General features: G+C 40.6%; 2 protein-coding genes across 4 annotated transcripts in view; one reads left to right on the forward strand and one right to left on the reverse strand.

Annotated features, from left to right (window-relative positions):
* LOC147098530 (uncharacterized) lies at positions 1–13,103 on the forward strand. Its single transcript, XM_085970341.1, has one exon. It carries the CDS (start codon positions 5,478–5,480, stop codon positions 6,543–6,545), a length of 1,068 nt encoding a protein of 355 aa, XP_085826467.1. The 5' UTR covers positions 1–5,477; the 3' UTR covers positions 6,546–13,103.
* LOC147098531 (progestin and adipoQ receptor family member 3-like) overlaps positions 10,759–21,161 on the reverse strand; it is a 29,522-nt gene continuing 19,119 nt past the window's right edge. For all 3 annotated transcript variants that reach the window (XM_085970343.1, XM_085970342.1, XM_085970344.1), the window contains exons 6-7: positions 17,634–17,724; positions 10,759–13,163 (exon numbers count right to left, since the gene is read on the reverse strand). In XM_085970343.1, coding sequence (XP_085826469.1) covers positions 13,024–13,163; positions 17,634–17,724 — 231 coding nt within the window. In that variant the 3' untranslated portion in view covers positions 10,759–13,023. The remainder of the gene's footprint in view (positions 13,164–17,633; positions 17,725–21,161) is intronic.

Consider the following 21,161-nt stretch of genomic DNA (forward strand, 5'->3'; position numbering starts at 1 on the left):
GTAAGTTATGGCTGTTTCTTAAGTGTTTCTGTTGAGAGTATAGAATTATGATATTCCAAATGAAAAATGTCTTACAGGGAGAATACTTCTAGCCTTTTTATAATAAATAAATAAATAAATTCTCTGGCTATGGGCATCGCTAGCGAGGCCAGCATTTATTGCCCATCCCTAATTGCCCTTGAAGGTGGTGATGAGCTGCACCTTGAACCGCTGCAGTCCGTGTGGTGAAGGTACTCCCACAGTGCTGTTAGGGAGGGAGTTCCAGGACTTTGACCCAGCGGCGATGAAGGAACGGTGATATATGTGTATGACTTGGGGGAGGCAACTTAGATGTGATGGTGTTCCCATGCATCTACTACCCTAGTCCTTCTAGGTGGTGGAGGTCATGGGTTTGAGAGGTGCTGTTGAAGCTACAAGGTTTTTGTAGTATGTAACTCATCTTCTGACTAAAAACACATTCATAGTCTTTCTAGAATATTTATAATTGTAAAATTTATACAATATGAGACTAGCATTTTATATAATAGCAAAATTCATATTTTAAAATATAATGTTTAGTGGTGATTTAAAAATGGATGTAAATGTTACTTTCTGGAAACCACATAGTCAATGAAAGAGTTGTCTCACCAGTGATAACTTAGATGACTTCATGTATATAACATGCCCGTATAGCTTACCAATGACTATCTCACCAAAGAACTGCTATTATAGAGCATCACTGATGAGAAAATCTTCCTATAATGTTGGCACGTAAAAGTAAATCTAAAGGATGGCCATCTTTTCAGATTTTCCAAAATGAACTAATTCCCTTCATATATCTGTCATGGGGCATTCCTATGTTGCATTCATTTGTTATTTTGTGCTATTGATATTCACCTGATTTGATTTCAAACACCAAAAAAGTCCTTGTATTATGTGCAATTCTGCCGGTCGGGTTCTTTTACTAGAGTAGTCTTCTGAGCATACTCAGTATTTTTATCAAACTAATTTGATTCATACTACATTCTGGAATTTGTGCCAATCTTTCCAAGGAAGATTTAATTGGAAGAAAAAAGTGATTAGTAGAGGAGGTCTACATTGCCCAAAGCAGATGCCTTCCATGGTTAAGCACAAGGACATTGGCTAGTTGTCCCACAACTGACACTTCACTTCCACAAGAAAAAATTAGGCAAGAAACCTTCACACACACGCACAAATTCAAATGGTACAAATTTAGAATCCTTTAGTTTCATCCAGTGTCATTGGTGGAACTACAACATTTCAAAGGAGTCTTATTTGGGGTCAGAATGTCAGCTTGGCTGAGTTGATAGGCTCCGAGTCAGAAGGCTGTGGGTTTAAACCCACTCCAGGACTAAAGCATATCATTTGGAGTGTGGCACTGAGTGCTTTGTCAGAGGTGCTATCCTTCAGATGCAATGTTAAAACCAAGGCCTTGTCTCCCTGTTCCCATGGATATGGCAGATGTTAAACATTCTAAGTCACTATTCAAAGAACAGCAGGAAGTTCTGGTGGCCTGGCCAACATTTCTCCTTCAACCAGCACCACCAAAAATAGATTGATCATTCATCTCATTGCTGTTTGAGGGATCTTTCCACGAGCAAAATTACTGCTGTGTGTTTGCCTATAGCTGCTGCACTTCAAAGTACATAAAACCTTTGAAGGTCTGAGAAATGTCACTGCACTATTTGTCTTTTTCTATACTATTGCTTGTTTCAATCAATCTGTCGCCACAGGGACTATTATTTTTCTGTTAATTCTACTACAGCACCAGTATTTGGGCTTGATAACCTCCCTCAAATCATGGAAATCCAGGAAACTAAATGCAGTGAAATGTAGAGTTCTTCTGGAGAGTAAGCTTCAGGTGTCCTGGGTTAACTTGTGCTGTCAAATCAGCCAGATAAGCAACTTATTGAAGACCCTGCAAGCACCAGCTCACAACATAGTTCTGACTGTTGAAGATACTGTACAACCAGTGATGCTGCAGTTACAGGGTACTCTGTAATGCAAAGTGTGAACATGAGATCTGGAACTGAATCTAATTTTGGGTTAGAACATTGTGGACAGCTCCCTAAACATTAAGCCTCAAGTTACAGAGATGGGTTTTCTCCCTGCAAAGGCATCTTTATCAGGTTTAGTTGCTCATTTTCTGTCCCCAGAAAATCTTGTAATAGCCAATAATTATACGGTCTAGACCTCCTAATTGTCCCAGGTCTCGACTTTCTACTTTTTCCTTTACTCCCTTCCTGTTGCACACCTTCCCAAAAATGCTGCTTGTAAACTTAAAAAGCAGTATTCATATTGACTGAATACCAGTTAAGTAGTCATTCTACAATCCACTTTTTCTCCAAAACACCAGGTGCACTGTTATTTATTGTAATGGAATTACTTCTCCCCCCAATCCACATCCAGCCAATGTATCAAGTATTTACAGGATTATTTAATTTTAATCAAGACCAGGAATATGTTCTTTGGAGTCTCCAAAAAGATGGGATGGGGAAAAGTGAATAGAGGTAAATTATGGTCTCAAACTCCTTGAGGTGCAGGTCCAAAATGACAACTCTACCCAAATTCAAATTTGTATGAAAAGTATCTTTATGCCCCTGCTCAACATTTTAGTTCTGATTGTAAAAATGGGTGAGGAAATGTGAGCAGGCACTCTACCCCTTACCAGTAAATGGTGCACTTTGCATATGTGCCGTCTGAAGTGAAAGTGGTTATGATCTATACACCCTTGAATGGCCAGTATATGGTAACTAGTAGTATTGATGGGAGAAGCCTCTTGCTATATTGTTGTGTATCTGGTCCTCGTTTTAAACTCTTTCCAGCCAGATACTTTTTCTACTGAAACAAATGTTTAGCCCAAAATTGATAAGGCATGAAACATTTGACTCCATTGTGTTTATTCCTTCTACAGGCAACCTACACAATCAGCCCTGTGGAGAGCAATCCCCAACTCATTTAATCTCCTGAAGTTTTCTCTTTACTTCACCCTCCAGCAGTTAAATAAATTGAAAACCTGGAATTGCTTTGTAACCTTGCATCCTGAACAGTAATCTTTGCAGCTTTGCCTGACATATTTCCATCCTCATAGTTCAGGAACAAGGGTATTCAATTTCTGCCCAAGTTGTGTAAGAATCTGCACAGATGGAATATGAGGCAGCAATTGAAGTCATCTCTCTCTCAAGTTTATACTGTGGTATGCGTTCTGGGTTCTTATGCAGCAGCTTTTTACTGAATACAGTCAAATCTGGGCACTTGCACAACTTGACTGATTTGAATGTGTGGGGGGGGGGGGGAGGGGGATGCACAATGAAGAGAAAGACGAGTTGACCTTGAGTCAGATTCCTGAGGCCAGGAGTTGAGAAAAAGTTTCACTGCTTCACCCAGGACTCTGGCTTACTGTTAATAGTTTTAGATTGGGGTTCACCTAGAAGGCGCAACAGCCTGGTGTCCTGGGCATAGCTCATTCTGTCTTATTAATGAAACTTTACGGTCTCTAATTCTACCTGAACAAACTTCAAACTTCTCCCTACCAATTAAAATCCCCAGAAGTTATACCAATAATTCCACAGGGAGACATTTGCAGTTATCATCTATACTCTAAATTATAGCATTACCTATGCGACAGATACCCAAAATTATCGAAGTTTGATTGTCTTGAACTGTTATCAGTGCTGTTGGAGTCCATTCCCCTAATTTTTACTAGTGGCCTTTGACTTTCCTGAGTTTTTATTACCTTAACCACTGAGCAGTCACTAGTCCTGGAGTTCTAATCAACAGAGCCTTTGTTCTTGCCCCTTTTCAATGATTTTGCTGAAGCAACTCCATTTCGCCCATCTTCAGTTGCTAGCCCAAATTGCTGAGTGGGAGATGGTAAGAGTTGTAGGGTAACTTGAAGGTGGTTGTCATGATGTTGTCTTCCATAATGAGATTGAGCACTTTCCTATAGAGCCTGGGGTCCAAGTGTTGGGCGTAGACCCAATTAGTGCTTGCAGAAGCTAATTTTGATCTTAAATAAAAACAGAAAATGCTGGAAATACTCAGCAGATCAGGCAGCATCTGTTCTGCCGAAAGGTCATCGACCTGAAACGTTAACACTTTCTCTCTCCACAGATGCTGCCTGACCTGAGTATTTCCAGCATTTTCTGTTTTTATTTCAGATTTCCAGCATCTGCAGTATTTTGCTTTTGTACTAATTTTGATCTGGTTTGTTTTAGCACTAAGTCTGTGTGATGAAGTTCTGGCCAAGTACATGAAGGAGTCTAATCTGAACCACTGGGTAGAGGAAGGAATCTGGCCAGTCACATTTAGAATAACCTCCTAATGGAACTTTGTTTTCCTTTTTATACCATCCATGCAAACTGCTTTGTAGTAAACTTGTAGCTCGCATGGGACCTTCTTTTGAGCCTTAGTTTTGGTTTAAAATAGCTGAATCTACATCTTTTTGAGCCAGCTCCCTGGTGATGTTCATCACTTGCAGTTTAATGAATGGATAGTTTGATTTCAACACCTATCTTTATCCCCATTCCTGCCTCAACACAGCGATGGGCATTTTCACAAGGCTGGAGTGAAAGTTTTGCTTGTAGGTGTTTTTAAAATATTTATTTCCAACAGATGGTTTCTATTAAGGCTAAAGGGATATGGGGAGAAAGCAGGGACAGGGTACTGAATTTGGATGATCAGCCATGATCTCATGAAATGGCGGAGCAGGCTCGAGGGGCCGAATGGCCTACTCCTGCTCCTATCTTCTATGTTTCTCAGGCAGGCTGAACTTCCCTTTATTGATGTGAACAAAATGTTCAGAGTTTTGTGAATCATGGAACGATTTAGATTTATTCAAGATTTTTTTTAAGTAAACTGTGACCATTGCGAAAAACCTTAATGTAATGATCAATAACATGTCATTCTAGAATAGTACACTAGGTGGAGCTATAGAGCTGTAGACTGCTGTGTTTTTAGTTGAATGTGTTTAAGACTACACTACCCACGATGCACTAGGCTACCCAGAAAGCAGTAGTCAAGATGGCTGCCTGCACACAGAAGTACACATGCTGAACCTCTACAGATGCTGTACCTAGAGAACGTGTACTGAATAAATGACTAGCTAGAAGCTAGCTGTGTTCATAATAAGAATGTCTAGTTATTAATGAACATAACACTGGTTTAGTTCTCTAGTTCCATGATAACACCACGGCTCTAGTTTTATTGGTGAGTATAAGAAGCAGGCCTCCATTGTTGTAGGTTCACTGCAATGTAGGTTGTACCTGAGTCCACTATGTTGAATGCTGTCAAAAAATGGTTTTTTTTCTTCCACAAAAAAAACTTAATTCCTCAAATGCCCCTCTCCCAATTTTCGATTCTATGGTTTTATTTCAGGCTGTGAAAGTGTAATATCAGTGAAGCTGGTAAAGCAAAGCACACTGCCTACTGTCGTGGGATGCCCGTCAGAGGATGAAATTGAACTGACTTGTGGAGAAATGGTGCAGTTTATAGGGCGTTGTTTATCAGCACCAATAACGGAGGAACATTCAAGTGATCTCACCCCATCTACAGGGACTTTTCACAGCAGCGACGAGGAAGAGGGTAAAAGTGATGAGACGACAATCAAACTGGAAGACCACAAAAGTTTCACTCCTGCTGTTGGTGATTTGAAACAGGATTCTGATTTGGAACTGAAGAATTATGATCTGAACCTACATGACCAATCTGAGGATGAAGGAGAGTATCCCGCCCAAGATATTTCTGAAGAAGGTGATCATGAGCTATATAAAACAGGGTTATCTGATTCTACTTCCAGCATCCAAGACACTGATGTCTTGCAAGGCTCCATCGTGGGTTATTTGGAAACTAATACTCTACGCTTTACATCTGGTGATTTATGTGCAGAAACACACATTGTGGCTGATAGTGAGGAAGCAGATGTATTTAAAAAAGCACCATTTACACCCAAGATGAATTTTGAAATTGGTGATGAATCCCAGATTTTCACAAACGCACCATTTGGAAGCAAAACACTGCCGGCTGGCCTTGGTGCATGCTTGCAATCAGTTGGTTCAGTGCAAACCGATGTATTTGGTCAGGTTCCTTTTGAAAAAGTTCCTGTTAAAAGTGGAAGGTCCTCTGTAGAAACATGCCACTTCAAATTAATGAGTGGAAGTACAAATGACACAGAGGAACATGTGCATTCACGGGGGGAAGGAATGATGTGCGAGATCAGTGACGTGGGACAAAAAGTTGAAATAAACAGGGAACAGCAAGAACTATTGCTGGGTGAAAAATCAGAAACTGCTAATTCTTTGAAGTATCCGAGAACTGAAGTGTCTTCAAAAGTTTCTTCTCTATTAAATCCTTTTAGTCAAAATTGCTATTTTGAACACCCAGATTGTAATAAAGCAAATACAAGCTGCCAAAACCAGGCTTTGGGAAATTTGAGACCGCTACACTCTGATGGAATGACTGATGCGGAGCAACCTACATGTCCAAATTCTCCCCAGCATATAGACAATGATGATCCATTTTCTGCTGCACCTTTCCCTGGGAAGTGATATGTAAATATTCAGACAAGTGGTTCAAAGTAGCGTGAATAGGATTGTGCCCACCACTGACATTTTTGCAATTTGACTTTGTAAACATGAGAAGAAGAAACTATGGCAAATCTGTGCCTATAACGAATTCAGTAGACTTTGCAAAGAGCACGAATGAAAAATTGACGCTCTCTGTAGGCAGGCTCAGGGTTATATATTTCCTAACTATTAAATTACAATAAATCTTTGGAATGAAGATGGAGAAATGCCAGTATTATTGCTGAAATTGGGAGGATTAAATTTTACATTGCAGCCCCATTAATTCAAGCGGGAGATGCATTGATGGAAAGGTTGCTGTGGAATTCTAGAATTTTACAACACAGGAGGCCACTCAACCCAGTCCAGTGCTGCCAGCTCTCTGGAGAAGCTTAGTCCCCTTTCTCTGCCCTTTTCCCCCATACACTTGATTAAATAAAAATGTATTTATCCACTTCAAGCACTGTTGCAGGCAGGGCATTAAAAAAAAAACCTCCTAATCTCTCCTTGTTCTTTTAATGCTGATCTTCAAATGATGCTCTTGTTACCACATCACCAACCTTTGGCAATAGTTTTCACTTTAAAACTCACAATTTTGAAATACCAATCTCTAATTCGCCTTTACTGTTCTAGTGGAAAAAGCCCCAGATTCTCTAGTCTCGCCTCGTGCGTGGCATCATCGATTTCTTCTGTACCCGTGCCATGGTCTTGACACATTTCCTAATATAGAGCACTCTAACCTGGATGCAATGTTCTAACTGGCAAACCTATGATTTGAATACATTTACTGTTGCTTTTATACTCTGTTCCCATTTATAAAGCAAATATGATCCCATATGTTTTTTTTCCACAGCTTTATCAACTTCCCCCTCCCACTTTTTACATTTTTTTTTGTATCTGAGCCCCAAGTCTCTACTTTTTGTTTAAGGTTTCATTATTTAGTGTACATTGTTTCTCCTTATTCTTAATACAATGTATCACCTCCCATTTCTCTGCATGAAATGTAATGCATCTACCCAATCTACTACTGTGTCTTGTGTCCTTTTAAAGTATTCAGCTAAGCATTCTCCCTGGTTTCTGGGAGACACCACTATTTACACCCCACCAATTGGAAACTTCCTTTAACCACTTTTCTCTTTAACCAACTGCCTTTGCATGTTTCCACATTCCCTTTTAATACCATCTGCCTTCATGTTACCAACAAACCTCCCCCTATGTGACACTTTATCAAATGCCTTTTGAAAATCTTTATATACAACCTCCATTGCATTTTCTTTAGCAATACGCTCTATTATTTCCTTAAAGAACTCAAATTTGTCTCACATATTGCATTTTTAATAAATCTTTGCTGTCTGTCCTTAATTAGCTCAGTCTTTCTAAGTATTAAATTAATCTGATTATTATGGTCTCGAGAAGCTCACTCTATCGGGCTGATTAGTCTGCCTGTTCCCTGTTGTCCCTCCCCATCTTTCTCGCAACTCCATTTGAACGTCTCCCTGCAGGTTTCCGTCCCCGCTAAACACCAAAATCCGCTCAACACTGAAATGCACCTAACCAAAGTCTCAAATGACATTATCCCTCATCCTTTCTGCAGCCTTTGATACTGTCAACCACATCATCCACCTCCAAAGCCTCTGCTCTGTTGTCTATCTCAGTGGGATCATTTGGTTCCACTCATCCCCACCTGGTCGTAGCCAGAGCATCTCCCGCAATGGCTTTTCTTCCCATCTTGCATTGTTGCCTCCAGCGTCTGAGCATCTATCCTTGGGCTCTTCCTCATCATGTTGCACCCCTTGGCCACATCATCCACAGAAAAGGGATCAACTTCTTTATGCACTGACGGCACCCAGTCCTACCTCTCCTGCCCCCTCCACCCACCCCCTCCTCCATTGTCTCTCTCTTGTCAGACTGCTTACCTAACATCCAGTCTTAAACTGCAATTTCCTCTAGCTAAACATGGGTCAGAAACACCATACCCTTGCCACCAATTCCATCCCCCACTGCATTGTATTTGACCATGACCTGAGTATCCTCTCCATCACAAAGACTGCCTACTTCCACCTCTAACATTGCCTGCCTCTGCCACTACCTCAGCCCATCTGTTGAAACAGTCATCCATGCCTTTGTTTCCTCCAGACTCAACCTTTCCAATGCTCTCTTGACCAGCCACCCATCCTCCACCCTTCATAAACTTCAGCTAATCTGTAACTGTGCTGTGCGTATCCTCTGCTGTTCACCCCTCCCTCACCCGTGTCCTTGCTGCCCTACATTGGCTCCTGGTCTCCCACTACATTAACCTGATTTAAATCCCTTCATCATCCCAGCCCTGCCTATCTCTATAACCCCCCTTTGCTCCTAAACGCCCCTCAAACTCTCCATTCTTCTGACTCTGGCCTTTGCTCCCTAAATTCCTCCACTATCCTCGTTAAAGCCACTTGACCAAGCTTCTGATCACCCATCCTAATAGCTGCATTTCTCAGTGACCATTTGTTATGTTGAAGGTGCAATATAAACAAGTTATTGCTGCTTTCTCCCATCTTTTACAGGGGTGTTACATTGGCAATACTCCACTGCTCTGACATCTAATTCCAAGGACATTTGAAGATTTTGACTGGAGCCTCTGCTAGTTCACCTGACTTCCCTCCGCATTATAGGACGCATGCCATCAGGGTCCAATGCCCTTTCCACTGAGTTTCATAAACTTCCAGTGCTAATTTTGTATCTAGTTATCCTATCTAACTGCTTCACCACCTACTCTTCTACCCTTTCATTCCCACTATCTTTTAGGTATCAGTATTTCTTTTTTCCATCTTGAATTGACTTTTTAAAATGTTTAAAAATACTTTACTATTTCCTTTTATGTTCCTGCCAGTCTTTCTTCATTTCAGCCTACCTATATATATTTTTTGCTTCCCCTCTGCATTTCCTGTACTGAATTTGTTCTGTTTTATTAGCCTTGGATTTCTCCTGTTTCTATGTCTCATTTTAGTTTTAATTTCTCTACTGCTCCAAGGAACTCTAAGTTTTGTTGCACCCATTTCACTTGTGGAAATGCATTTAGTTTGTACCATGTCATGTCAAATCATGTTCTGGTTTAAAGTTTCCTTGCCAATTTATCAAGGCTATTTCCCTTTCCATCTGATTTTTCCAGTCAGGTGCCTTTTACATTCAATAACCAACCACTATTAACTTATGCCCATGTCCCCATTGATTGTAATCTTTCTCATTGACAAAGCAGAACTTAACCTATTAGTAAACCAAATTGTGCAATGCCATAAAACTAAAGTTTTGGTCCTATATTTTTCATCTTCTGGGCATGTCCCTTTTCTCTTATACCCAATGCCCCATCCCAATCTTAATTTACTGGCCCTGAAAATTTAATATCCTGAAGTTAAAGTCTGTTGTCAGTTACGGCAAGGAATGAAGGTAGAAATAATAGGTCTATAATCACAAAACAATTGCTACCTTTTGCGTACTAACAGGTGTGGGTAGCAGGCAGATATTAATGTTACTCACCCCGATTTTAAAAGTTGGGAACAAATGTCAAATTACAAATGCAAGAGTCATTTATTCCAGATATTGTACTGTAATGAGTTTCCATAGTCTCACTTTAGCTGTGCTATATTAAAGACCTCAATAATGAAATGTTAATGTATTTATTACTGTTGTATTCAACAATGCAGTACTGTGGAGTTTAGAATTCAGTTTGTGTTTTATGAAATTAAGTCAACGTGTGTTTATGTAGGAAAGAGCAAATTAAAAATTCAAACCTCGTTTTCTGCAGAACCACTTCCTAAACCACTAGAAATAAAGCAGATAGAAGATTTGCAGATACTGCTGCCTTAGTGATTATGGTGAAGCCTGCAGTGAGCAAGTCAAGGTTTGTGCATCTTGCACTGTAGCCCAAGAGTGCTGATTTATGCCTATGGCTACATTTAGTGGAGACAAATATCAATGCAATATGGAGTAATGTCAATATGAGCTTCTATGTTAAGTGTGGTTATGATGGATTACTGATGCAGCCATCCCGGTTACACAATTAGATTGATTTTTTTTATTGTTGCCTACGTTGAAATAAAATGTAAAATTCCATTCTACTTCTGAAATTTGCTTTTCCAAAAAAAAGCAACAGCCATTATATCGACTCTAAATTTTCCACAGCTAATGGGAGGTTGGTAGAAGACACGAGGAAGCAAACTACATCAACAGTCTTTATTGAAGATGCAACATTCAGGTTTATAAACATTTTCAAAACAATACTCAAGTAATATCAAAAGACAAAAATGGTTTAAATAGCAAAAACAATGTTGCCTTATGTTATAAGCAAATACTGATTGAAGCAGCTCTACCCTCAAGTCAACATGGTTGGAGGGAATGAGCCGAATACTTTGATAGTAGACCAACTGCAATAGTTGGACAAATCTGGCACTAGGAGCATTGCAACAAAACACCGACCCAAGTGAAAAATAATGGAGCACAACTCTACGATCACTCAATATAAGTACGAGTATCAAGAAAAAGAAAAAAGCATTTTATAACGGAACTGCAAGAGCTATAAGAGAACTGGGGGAGGGAGGGAAGTGCCATTTAACTGGGATAGCACGGAGTTGATGTGACATGCTAGTTGGAAAAATGTGCAGTCAACCTACCAACCACCTGCTGAGCAGTGCAGAGGGAAGACTACTAGCAAAAGTTTGTCATTCAGCTACTACCTACTGAAATCATTCAAGTCAAAATGATTGTATCTTCATGACTACAGCGACAAGATGCTGAACTTGAGTTTCATGACCAGTATAGCAGAACTGAAGTTATCTAACCCCACAATTTTTACTGCAGGAATCCTCAAATCAATGAGTACCCGTAACATTCTGGCATTATTTATGAATTAATTGATCATCCTTGTGCTGTGAATATTTCAATCAATAGATTTTTAAAAATTAATGCATCTCTGGGTACTTCTGTGCATTTTAACCACCATGTCCACTTAATAAATCACAACTCATTCCTGCTAAGAGATGTTTGAGCATAGCTATATTAGATCAAATCAAATTGAATTAATTCAGTGCAAGTTTTTCTTTAAGAAAAGGTTAATCTTGCATGGCGTGTATGAGATTCACTTTTACACTGTAAACTGACAATCAAGGTAATGTAGATAAATCAAACTATATAAAGTTTGAATATAGGAAAATAGCACTTCCAGTTATAGTGCTTACAACCTAATTCGTGAGGCATTCTTTGGGATTTCAAGCTACTGTGGTACTGGATCTTTAAGAAAATTCAGGCTTAGCACAAGACCAATACACTTGTTGAGTTATCAAATAGTGTACAAGTCACATTCCTATTTTTACATTAGCCTCTCCAATAAAAGCCATAGAATTTGCCCCCTTCCATTTCAAGGGATTAAATCATGCACCCAATAGCCATTTATTGCAGTAATCATATTGCAACTTTGAAGCTCCTTGTTCATTTGCTCTTCATGGAAATGGGAACATAAAACAACTTGCATACTTAACGTTTCCTGAAATTAAATAGTTTCTAATACTTACCATTGCAAATGGGCCAGGACAATATTTCAGAAAAAAAACTTTACATCAATGGTGTCAGGGATACAATATTCAAAGTTTAACATGAAATCTCCCCATTTAAAAAAATAAAAAGTTGAGTAACTTTCCCCTCCTTTTTACCTTCTCCCGCCTAAAATTTAAGTCCCACATAACTTTTTTTTAAAAATGAAGTGATTTTACAAATTATGAAGTGGCCTCCTGTATTAAAACGGTTAGTGCACTTATCGTTCCCAATTAATTGGTTACTTCACAACATAAACCAGATTTAGTGGTTATTGAACAAGTATTAAATATCAGGAAAAATATTACTGTTTAGGAGGGGCACGGGTTAGGCCTTGTAAACATTTATAATGTGTTACTTTGCATGCAGTACAATTGCTTTTCTGTCCTCTAGTTATATTAAATTTGCAGCGTACATATTAAATCATTTCTACAAAAAATGTAGAACACTGACCAAAGCAGGCATTATAATGCACCCAAAAAGACAATTCAATAAATACAGTTTGTACTTTACAAATACATGCAGCGACTTTCTGTTAAAAGGCATTTTATTGTAGCTGCCTTTACTGCACCTTGAGTTTGTAATATCGAGTAGTTACTGGCACAATCCAAGCGTTAGAAAAGTGGGCAGCCAACAATTTGGCTCATTAGAAAGGCTTCGTCATGCAACAATAAGTCTGAGGAACCGTTGAGTCGGTGTCACAGTACCAGTATGTACCACAGTACAATCTTCAAACTTACAGCACATGATCGAGACACATTCAGTTTTAAGTAAATTAGAAGGCAATCATGCAGTTGGTTAGAAGATTCGTAGAACTGAAGAATTAGTTAGTAGGATTGTTTTGTTTTTGTTCTGAATTGGAAAGCAGTCCTCTTGAGGAAATGCTGGAAAACTCAGTTTACTTTGTTATTTTTAGACATGGCTGCTCATGTCTATAATGCATTATACGAACAGCAGTCTGATGCCACCAATAGAACATTAAAACTACCAAGAAATGCCACCATTGGTGACTACAGCCAAAGTAATTCAAGTATCCACCTAGAAAACAAGAACTCGGATTAGAATGCAAATAGCAAAACAAAATGGAAGGAATAGCTAACCATCTTCACAATGCATATTCTGTTTTTAAACCCAAACACACAACACTTCACTCTTCCCTTTTAAAAGAAAAAAAGACTTGCATTTATATAGCGCTTTTCATGACTACCGGACGTCCCAAAGTGCTTTACAGCCAATGAAGTACAGTACTTTTTTTTTGAAGTGTAGTCACTGTTGTAATGTAGGAAAAGCGGCAGCCAATTTGCACACAGCAAGCTCCCACAAACAGCAATGTGATAAAAGATCAGATAATCTGTTTTTGTTATGTTGATTTAGTTCCAAACATGAATACACCCAACTGTGACGTTATGGAGAACATTGTTATAAATAGTGAAATGTTGCTAAATCCTGCGTCATTTCTCATATTGTATGTTGTGAGGGCTAAACCTAAATAGCTAGCGGCTAAATATAACACTGGTCATGTTTCAACCAGACATTGTCTGTATGACACGGAGCCAGTTTTCTGCCTTTACCCCTCCTTTCCTGAAGGCAATTATCCGTTGTTGAGGTATAGCTTCGGAGGTGGCAGCAGACCTCTTGTACCTAGCTCAGGGGCCCAGTCCTCTTGTGTGAGCCCAGCATGATGTCGCTTCTTGGTTTTGCTCCCTCCCCCATGTCAAGAACATCAATACAATTGTAGCGTCCCTACTGCTGCCTACCCGAGGTGGGTTAATTCATTACGTGCCAATAATGGAACTCTAAACTGGATTTTACATTAAATATATATTAGTTTGTCCTGCATATTCTCCTTTACAAGAAAAATACTTTAAATCTGACGAATCTCTGATGGCAAGGTATGTGTTGTACTATCAGTATAAATTCTCACTATCCTATTTGACGGGTCATGGTTCGAGTGTCTGTGCCTCTCCTTTGTCGCACTGCACAATTTACCGCAGTGCTAAGTCTGAGCGAGCGAGGCCAGTCAAGCGCAGTGCTCCCTGTTTGAGGTTCTCCTCCCAGAGTTGGCCTGTTCTGGTGCTGTGCCGCAATCCACCCACTAGTTGAGTTAGGAACAACTGAGAACAGATGGCTGAATGTTGACCAAGCCTAAAATTCAAATGTATAACCCTTGATCCAGTCACCAGACTAATCGGTGACTTCAATATTGGGAGTTTACAGCACAGAAGGAGGCATTCAGGCTCAGTGTCTGTGCCAGCTCTTTGCTAATCTCATTTTCTTACTCTATCCACAGCCCTGTATTTTTCTCGGCTTCAAATATCTAACCACTTTTCCCTTAAAAGACACTGCTGTGACTATTCCCTCGATCATCTCTCTATGTACAGACAATTCTGCTCGCCTCCCTCCTCACTCCCATTGAGGATCGATGACTCCTCGTTACTGATTCCCAAAGTAGAGGAAACCTTTCCTTACCCTATCGAAATGTTTAATAATTTTTTTTTTTTTTTTAAACCCTATTTAGTCTCCTCTTGGGTTTCTCTGCTCCAGGGGCATAGTCTCAGAATCTCAAGTCTCTCCTCATAAGACACGTTTTTCATGCCTGATATCCTGGAGAATCCACACCATACACATAATGTGGTTTAACGTTCTTTCTATAATGGAGTGCTCAAAACTGCACATCCTACTCATACTGTGGCTTAACCATTGCCTTGTACAAACTTTATACCTCTTTGCTTTTGAACTCTATGACCCTATTTATAAAACTAAAAAATACGTTGACCTATTTACGGTTTTATTTACCTCCACTCACCCTTTCCATGAATTATATATTTGAATCCCTTGGTCTCACTGTTCATCCACACCCTTCAGTGTCTGTCCATTAAACGTACGCTCACATTCCTTGTTTTTCATCCCAATATCCATTACCTCACACTTTACCACAATAAATTGCATCTGCCACCTGCCTGCCCGATCCACTATCCTGGCCACGTCCTCCTGAGCCTTTTACAGGCCACCTCACTGCTTACCAAACTCCCTACTTCTGCACTGTCAGCAAACTTCAATATTGTGCCCCCTATAACCAAGTTAAGTGAGCACTAAAAGGAACTCACAGGATCGTACCTTTGGCTTCTGCCTGTGCTTTACGGGGTTTGTGATAGAATCTGAGAATTAGCTTCAACAGGAAAAAGTAAGCGAACCAATAAAACATATGCAGAAAGATTAGTTCAAATTCTAAATACACAACCTTTGTTATGCCGACACTTAGGGATTGGAAGAGTATCTGTAATTCCGAAATGGGCAGAACTCTTAGAGTGTCAGTCTATAAAATATTCTTAAAAGTTTACTCTCGTAAAGCAACGAGCTTTAAAACGGTACAGTAAAAGCCCAACTTAAAAAAACATTTCAGGGTGTGGGTGTCGCTGGCAAGGCTGGCATTGATTGCCCATCCCTAGTAAGAAAATTAAAAGGGGAAGAGAGAAAAGAAGAAAAAGAGAGCGAGAGCAACAGAAAGAGAAAGAAAGGAGAGAACTTGCATTTATGTAGCACCTATCACGACCTCAGGACGTCCCAAAGTGCTTTACAGCCAATGCAGTGCTTCTGAACTGTTAATCACTGTTGTAATGTAGGAAACGTGCAGCCAATTTGCGCACAAGTTTCCACCAAGGAAGTGGATTGGCCTTGATAAAAAATTGGCCCTTAGTGTTAGGCGGGATTAAATACGTGGGGTTACAGGGATAGGGCTTGGGTGGGATGGCTGTCGGTGTAGGGACCGGGTGCTAGGGTTTGGATGATCAGCCATGATCTCGTTGAATGGCGGAGCAGGCTCGAAGGGCCGAATGGCCTACTCCTGCTCCTATCTTCTATGTTTCTATGAAAGACGCTCTGCAGTTTTCTCCTCAAAGGAATTGCCCGAGGGTACTGTGCATTATTTCAATAATTGTGTAGAATCAAAATACCATGTAAAAATAAAATTCTCCAAGATAGTCTCAATCTGACACAGACTCTCACTTGCCTGCACTGGGGACACTGATGATAGCTTCAAGCGATAAATGAGTTTGTGGCAGAGTAGTTTGACTGTTATTTCTTTGGTGAGCCTTACCACAGGGCACTTCATCCCTTGAAGTACCATGGCACAGTCCACCTGCCCAGTGGTGGAAAAATACTAAACAAAATAGTCACTGCAAAACACTCCATTCCCTGTGGACAGCACAGCAAGACTATCCCCTGGGGTAAAGGCAGCCTGTAATGAGGGAGAGATTGTGGGTTACTTCTGGGAATTCAGACTGTCTTCATAAAGTGAAGCTGAGCTGGAATATGTTCTATGGTGTACCTGATCATAAAAGGGCAAGGGATGGCAGGAAGTAAAGACAGACACTGTAATAAAATACTATTGTGCATCAGAAGCTGTCCCAGTTCACACAGGGATTCTATACCCAGGATTTCAATCACTTTATAAGTTTGCATGGATCCAGTTATTACCGAGAAACAAACATAGCAAAAGCTGTTTAAACCAAAGGACCTGAAGGAGAAGGAAAGTCTGGGGATGAGGAGGCAAATACTTCTTATTCAAAGAACTCCCCTATCCCATTTTCAAAAATATATAACTTTATTAAAAAGTATCCTTTACTTTTTGGAAAAAAAAGTTCAATCTCTACCTTCACAAAGACCGACCAGTTCAGGCCTTCTACATGTTGAGAGGAACCCCAGAACACCACCAATGACAAATGTCCCAGAGCGGCTCCATTGCACGCAATGGAGGGTAATCACCTTGGACCAGCCAAACAACCAACATTAACTTGCATTTATATAGCGCCCTTAACATAGTAAAACATCCCGAGGCACTTCACAGGAGCGTCAAACAAAATCGGACATCGGGCCACATAAAGCGATATTAGGACAGGTGACCAGAAGCTTGGTCAAAGAGGCAGCTTTTAAAGGAGCGTCTTAAAGGAGGAGAGAGAGACGGAGAGGTTTAGGGAGGGAGTTTCAGAGCTCAGGGCCGAGGCAGCGATCCACAGCTTCCCGAGCCCAGGAAAGGCGGCCGCTGACTTTCTCGGGGTACAGCAGTTCTAGGTCGGCTCTTTTCTAATTTCAACACCAGCATTTGGAGGCCAGTAAGCAGGGCTGTGGGAATGTGTATACGTGTGGCTCCACTTTTCCCCCCATTCAAGAATAGCGTAGCAAATAACCACACTGCTTGCTTGTCCCGCTCTAGAAATGGTATCATGACAGGTACCAACATGGCTGGGGGGGGGGGGCAGATTCTAGTCATCAGTACTCCGTCGTGTGCCAGGAAATCATAGGGTGCACAAAGCTCTACACCGGAAGAGCTGGAGATGAAAGTTTACCCCAGTATGTCGGAGGCATTACCCCTGAAGCAATAAGTTGAATTGGCCTTAATTATTTCTCATTCTAATGCCAGTTGTCAGAAAGGCAGAAGTTTACAGTAAATGAGAGGCAAAATATATTCTTCATATACTGCAGATTTAAAATACCAAAAGAGAGACTTACCAGGAAAGTATCTTTCAGGTACTTTACTGTAATAAAACAGAAATGCCAAACTTGCTAGTAGATACATAACGCCTACTCTGGGCGCAAACACCTAGGAGAAAAAGATGAAGGGACAAATTCAACAATATGCCACTTTTAAATATCATGGTTTTAACCCAGAGTGAACGTGGTCAGGTTCTAGCACATTAGTAGTGTAAACCCTTGTACACATGCATTCCAGAACAGTGAGTAAACGGGTCACACTGGTGGCACTGAACGCCACCTCACCCTTATGTTCCAGGTGACAAAAGGATTCAGACATACAGAATGTCACCTGGAAGCCGAGTTTCCCCGCTGAGGGGCACGGACTACCTGAGGCACCCATTCCAAAATACCCGTAGCCAACGCAACAGGTGAATCACAAAATGCAAGCCCCGTGTTAATAGAGATTAAACTTTCAAGTTGCATGACCATGTAACTACTTAGTTCATCAGTAAGTCTTAGAATAATAAAAATGATCTTGTATTGTTTTGAAAGATATCAAAATCTGTCAAAAAAAAACCAGGATAGAGACACTTTCTCAAACGGGTGTTGCAATGTTCCATTTTCTCCATCCATAAGGTGGACTAATCTCATACTGACCAACCTGGATTGTAAGATATTGGTTATTAGGCTCAAGGGGGTTGGTCCCTCAATTGGTATAGCACCTTCATATATCTGGACACACACTCATGATAATGCTTGCTGGTTCCTCAAAATATTCCATTGTTCTATGGATAAACTCAACCCTCTGTTGATATTGTCATTGACTACTCAAAAGAAGCTTGATTGGTTTGAGTGGATCTTCTCAAAAAGAGTCCTAGTTGGGCCAAAGCCCATCCTATCATTCTTGCATTGGATGTGGATTACTTATTCTGAGCCCCAGTCCTCATTGCAGTGGGTGTTGGCATCATGCAGTTTCCCTGTGCATCAGAACGGGAAGCACAAGTATCCACCGTCACTTAATTTGTTTACCCATCTACTGAATCTCTGGCAGCGGATGTTAGGATCTTGTGTGCAGAATTCACATGGGAGTCTCAGAGTGTCACATTTCTTATACACGGATGATCTTCTGTACATTTTCCTATTTCACATACCTCTCTGCAGCACTGTAGCTACCTGTTGCAAAGTGCTAGGCTGAAGCTTCATCTAAATGATTCAGGGACTCTTTCCTCTTTCAGCACTAAGCAGATGCAAGTTTCTCGGCATTGATGCTTGGCTGAAATGGGAGATAGACAGGGCAAACTTTCCAACAGCTTTACATTATTATGGATTAGATTCTTAATCAATGGCTCGATCCAGAACAGAAAAAAAAAGCTAAACACATGAGCGAGAAAGGAAGAGACGGTTATGTTGATGGGGGGTTAGATGAAGATGGGTGGGAGGAACTTTCCAATCATAGGGCTGCTGGTACCAAACTACAAGCATGGTATTGGACAGCAGCTCTTTCAAATATGTCCTGGATAATGGCTCAGTCCCAAAGCTGCCAGCATTCTTCTGCTTGCACAGATTTTAATACCAGTTATCCCACAATTGATTGGCTCAACTCTTGGCTGGGTGGCCATTAAGTTTCTTCAAGGCAATTAATGACAATTCCATATCCTCAAAAAACCTCTCCTCTCCATCTCCTTATGAGGCAATCCTAATGCCCCCCCACAACCATCATAGGAGTTTAGAGGGAATTTCTTATAATGTGACGTGAAAGGCTGAGCCACATATCGCAGGTGCTGAAGAATGGAGTCTTACATTCTTATCACCAACTGCAGACAGCTCACAATCCTTCAAGGGTGATGGCTACAAATGAGACATTTTCTGACTCGGGCATGTGTGTCGACAAAAATTACTCATGGCTGAAATAAGAATCTGAGCTTAAGCACAAGTCAACTAACTTCATTCCTTTAATTCCTTTTACCTTCTGGAATTAAAAAAATCTGATCCAAATTGTGTGAAGTGGTCACTTGTACGGTCTATGTCAGCACAGTAGGAGTTATAAGACAGAAAGCTCATCATTTTCACCATGTTTATTCTAGCCTTGCCTGGTTCTACAGCTGTAACTCACTGGTTCTGGTAACTCGCTGGCGGAACTACATCGCTGTGGATTATTATGCACTCAATTTGGGCAGGAGTCCTCCCAACCAGATCCATAAAATCCTTCATTTATACTTGATCTTTGAACCCAAACATCACCATTGGGCTCTCAGGTGGGCATTCACAGAAACCCTCATCTACGAGGGCCAGGCAACATTTTATTGCTTGCAGCCACACAGCCTATCACCGTGATGTGCCATCGAACCCAAATCCCAGCAATTCAACATGGGCTCAGTCTCGTCTGAGAGTTAAAAAAAAAACACACTTCCCCATTACTTGGACCAGAAGAGATCACACTTACTTTGGCCACCAATGCGGGACTAGTGCCAAGAGGACAGGTTGGAATCACTCACTACAAGTAGTAGGCAGCAAGAGGGGGACCTTTGGCAGGGCACATCTGGAATGGCCCTGTATATCCAAGGAATTACAGTTCAGTAATAGCACAGGAAGTGGGAAAGGAAAAAAAGAGCAGCGATAAAGCAATGACATGCAGTTTTATTCTACTGCAGGAGTTTTGCTTTGTTGCAGATTTTCCGTACTATCATGTCCATTGTTCAAATACTTGTCTTGCCTACCCATGTTACTGACACATTCAAAGGAAAATAAATTAAAGACGAACACAAAGAGCACGTTTTATTCAGGAGTCACTTGGTCTTGCTATCCAATATCCTCAAAGCAAGATTGCACATCAAACCAAACGCAACAAAAGGTGACCATTAACACATACACCACCTCCTTCAATCCACAATGTAAAGTTCATGAGTGCATAGTCAACCTTTGATCAAAACCTTACTGATATGATTGTGGAAGACTCACTATAAGAAATAAAATTAAGATTAAAGCTACTTCTACAACATACACGAACAGATATGTCGGAGCGACTTCAAACTAGTCCTCTCAGGATTGACATGAATTCTCCAATGATTTGAGTTTTGTTTGAGGCTTCTGCTGTTTCCTAAACTCCTCAATAACATAACTGCCTAGGAACCAATCCTATATTTATCCGCGATCTAACATCTCCAGGGAATCAATCTCATTTTTCTTGATAAGCTTGCAGTGATTATAACACAATCGGCATAAAAATCACTAGATGTTAAAGATATGACCCAAACTTAGGCAACACAAAATGGGATGAAACCCTGGCAGAAAATTGAAACGTACTTTTATACAAGGTGGCCTCCAATTGCACTGCTCATGGGGTCTGATGAAGAACTGTGATGTTTAGTTGCTAACCCTGCCTATCCCCTTAAGGCTGCCAAGGGGTTTAAATAGGTCCCGAGCTTCATTTCTGTTCTGGTGAGAGAAGTTTGCAGAGTGCCAGGTTCTTGTTAATTTCTGGCTCCAGTTCAGGAAAATAAAGCATGCCTTTTTTTTCCTCGTTTGTAATACTTTTGCCACTTTGCAACGGGACATCTGGATTGT

Source organism: Somniosus microcephalus, chromosome 29 (genome assembly GCF_052327205.1).
Source record: "Somniosus microcephalus isolate GS21.2 chromosome 29, FLI_Smic_1.0, whole genome shotgun sequence".
Taxonomy (NCBI): domain Eukaryota; kingdom Metazoa; phylum Chordata; class Chondrichthyes; order Squaliformes; family Somniosidae; genus Somniosus; species Somniosus microcephalus.

What these genes read in the sequence shown, in the direction of transcription:
- LOC147098530 (XM_085970341.1), top strand. Translation starts at nt 5,478, where the DNA reads ATGGTGCAGTTTATAGGGCGTTGTTTATCAGCACCAATAACGGAGGAA.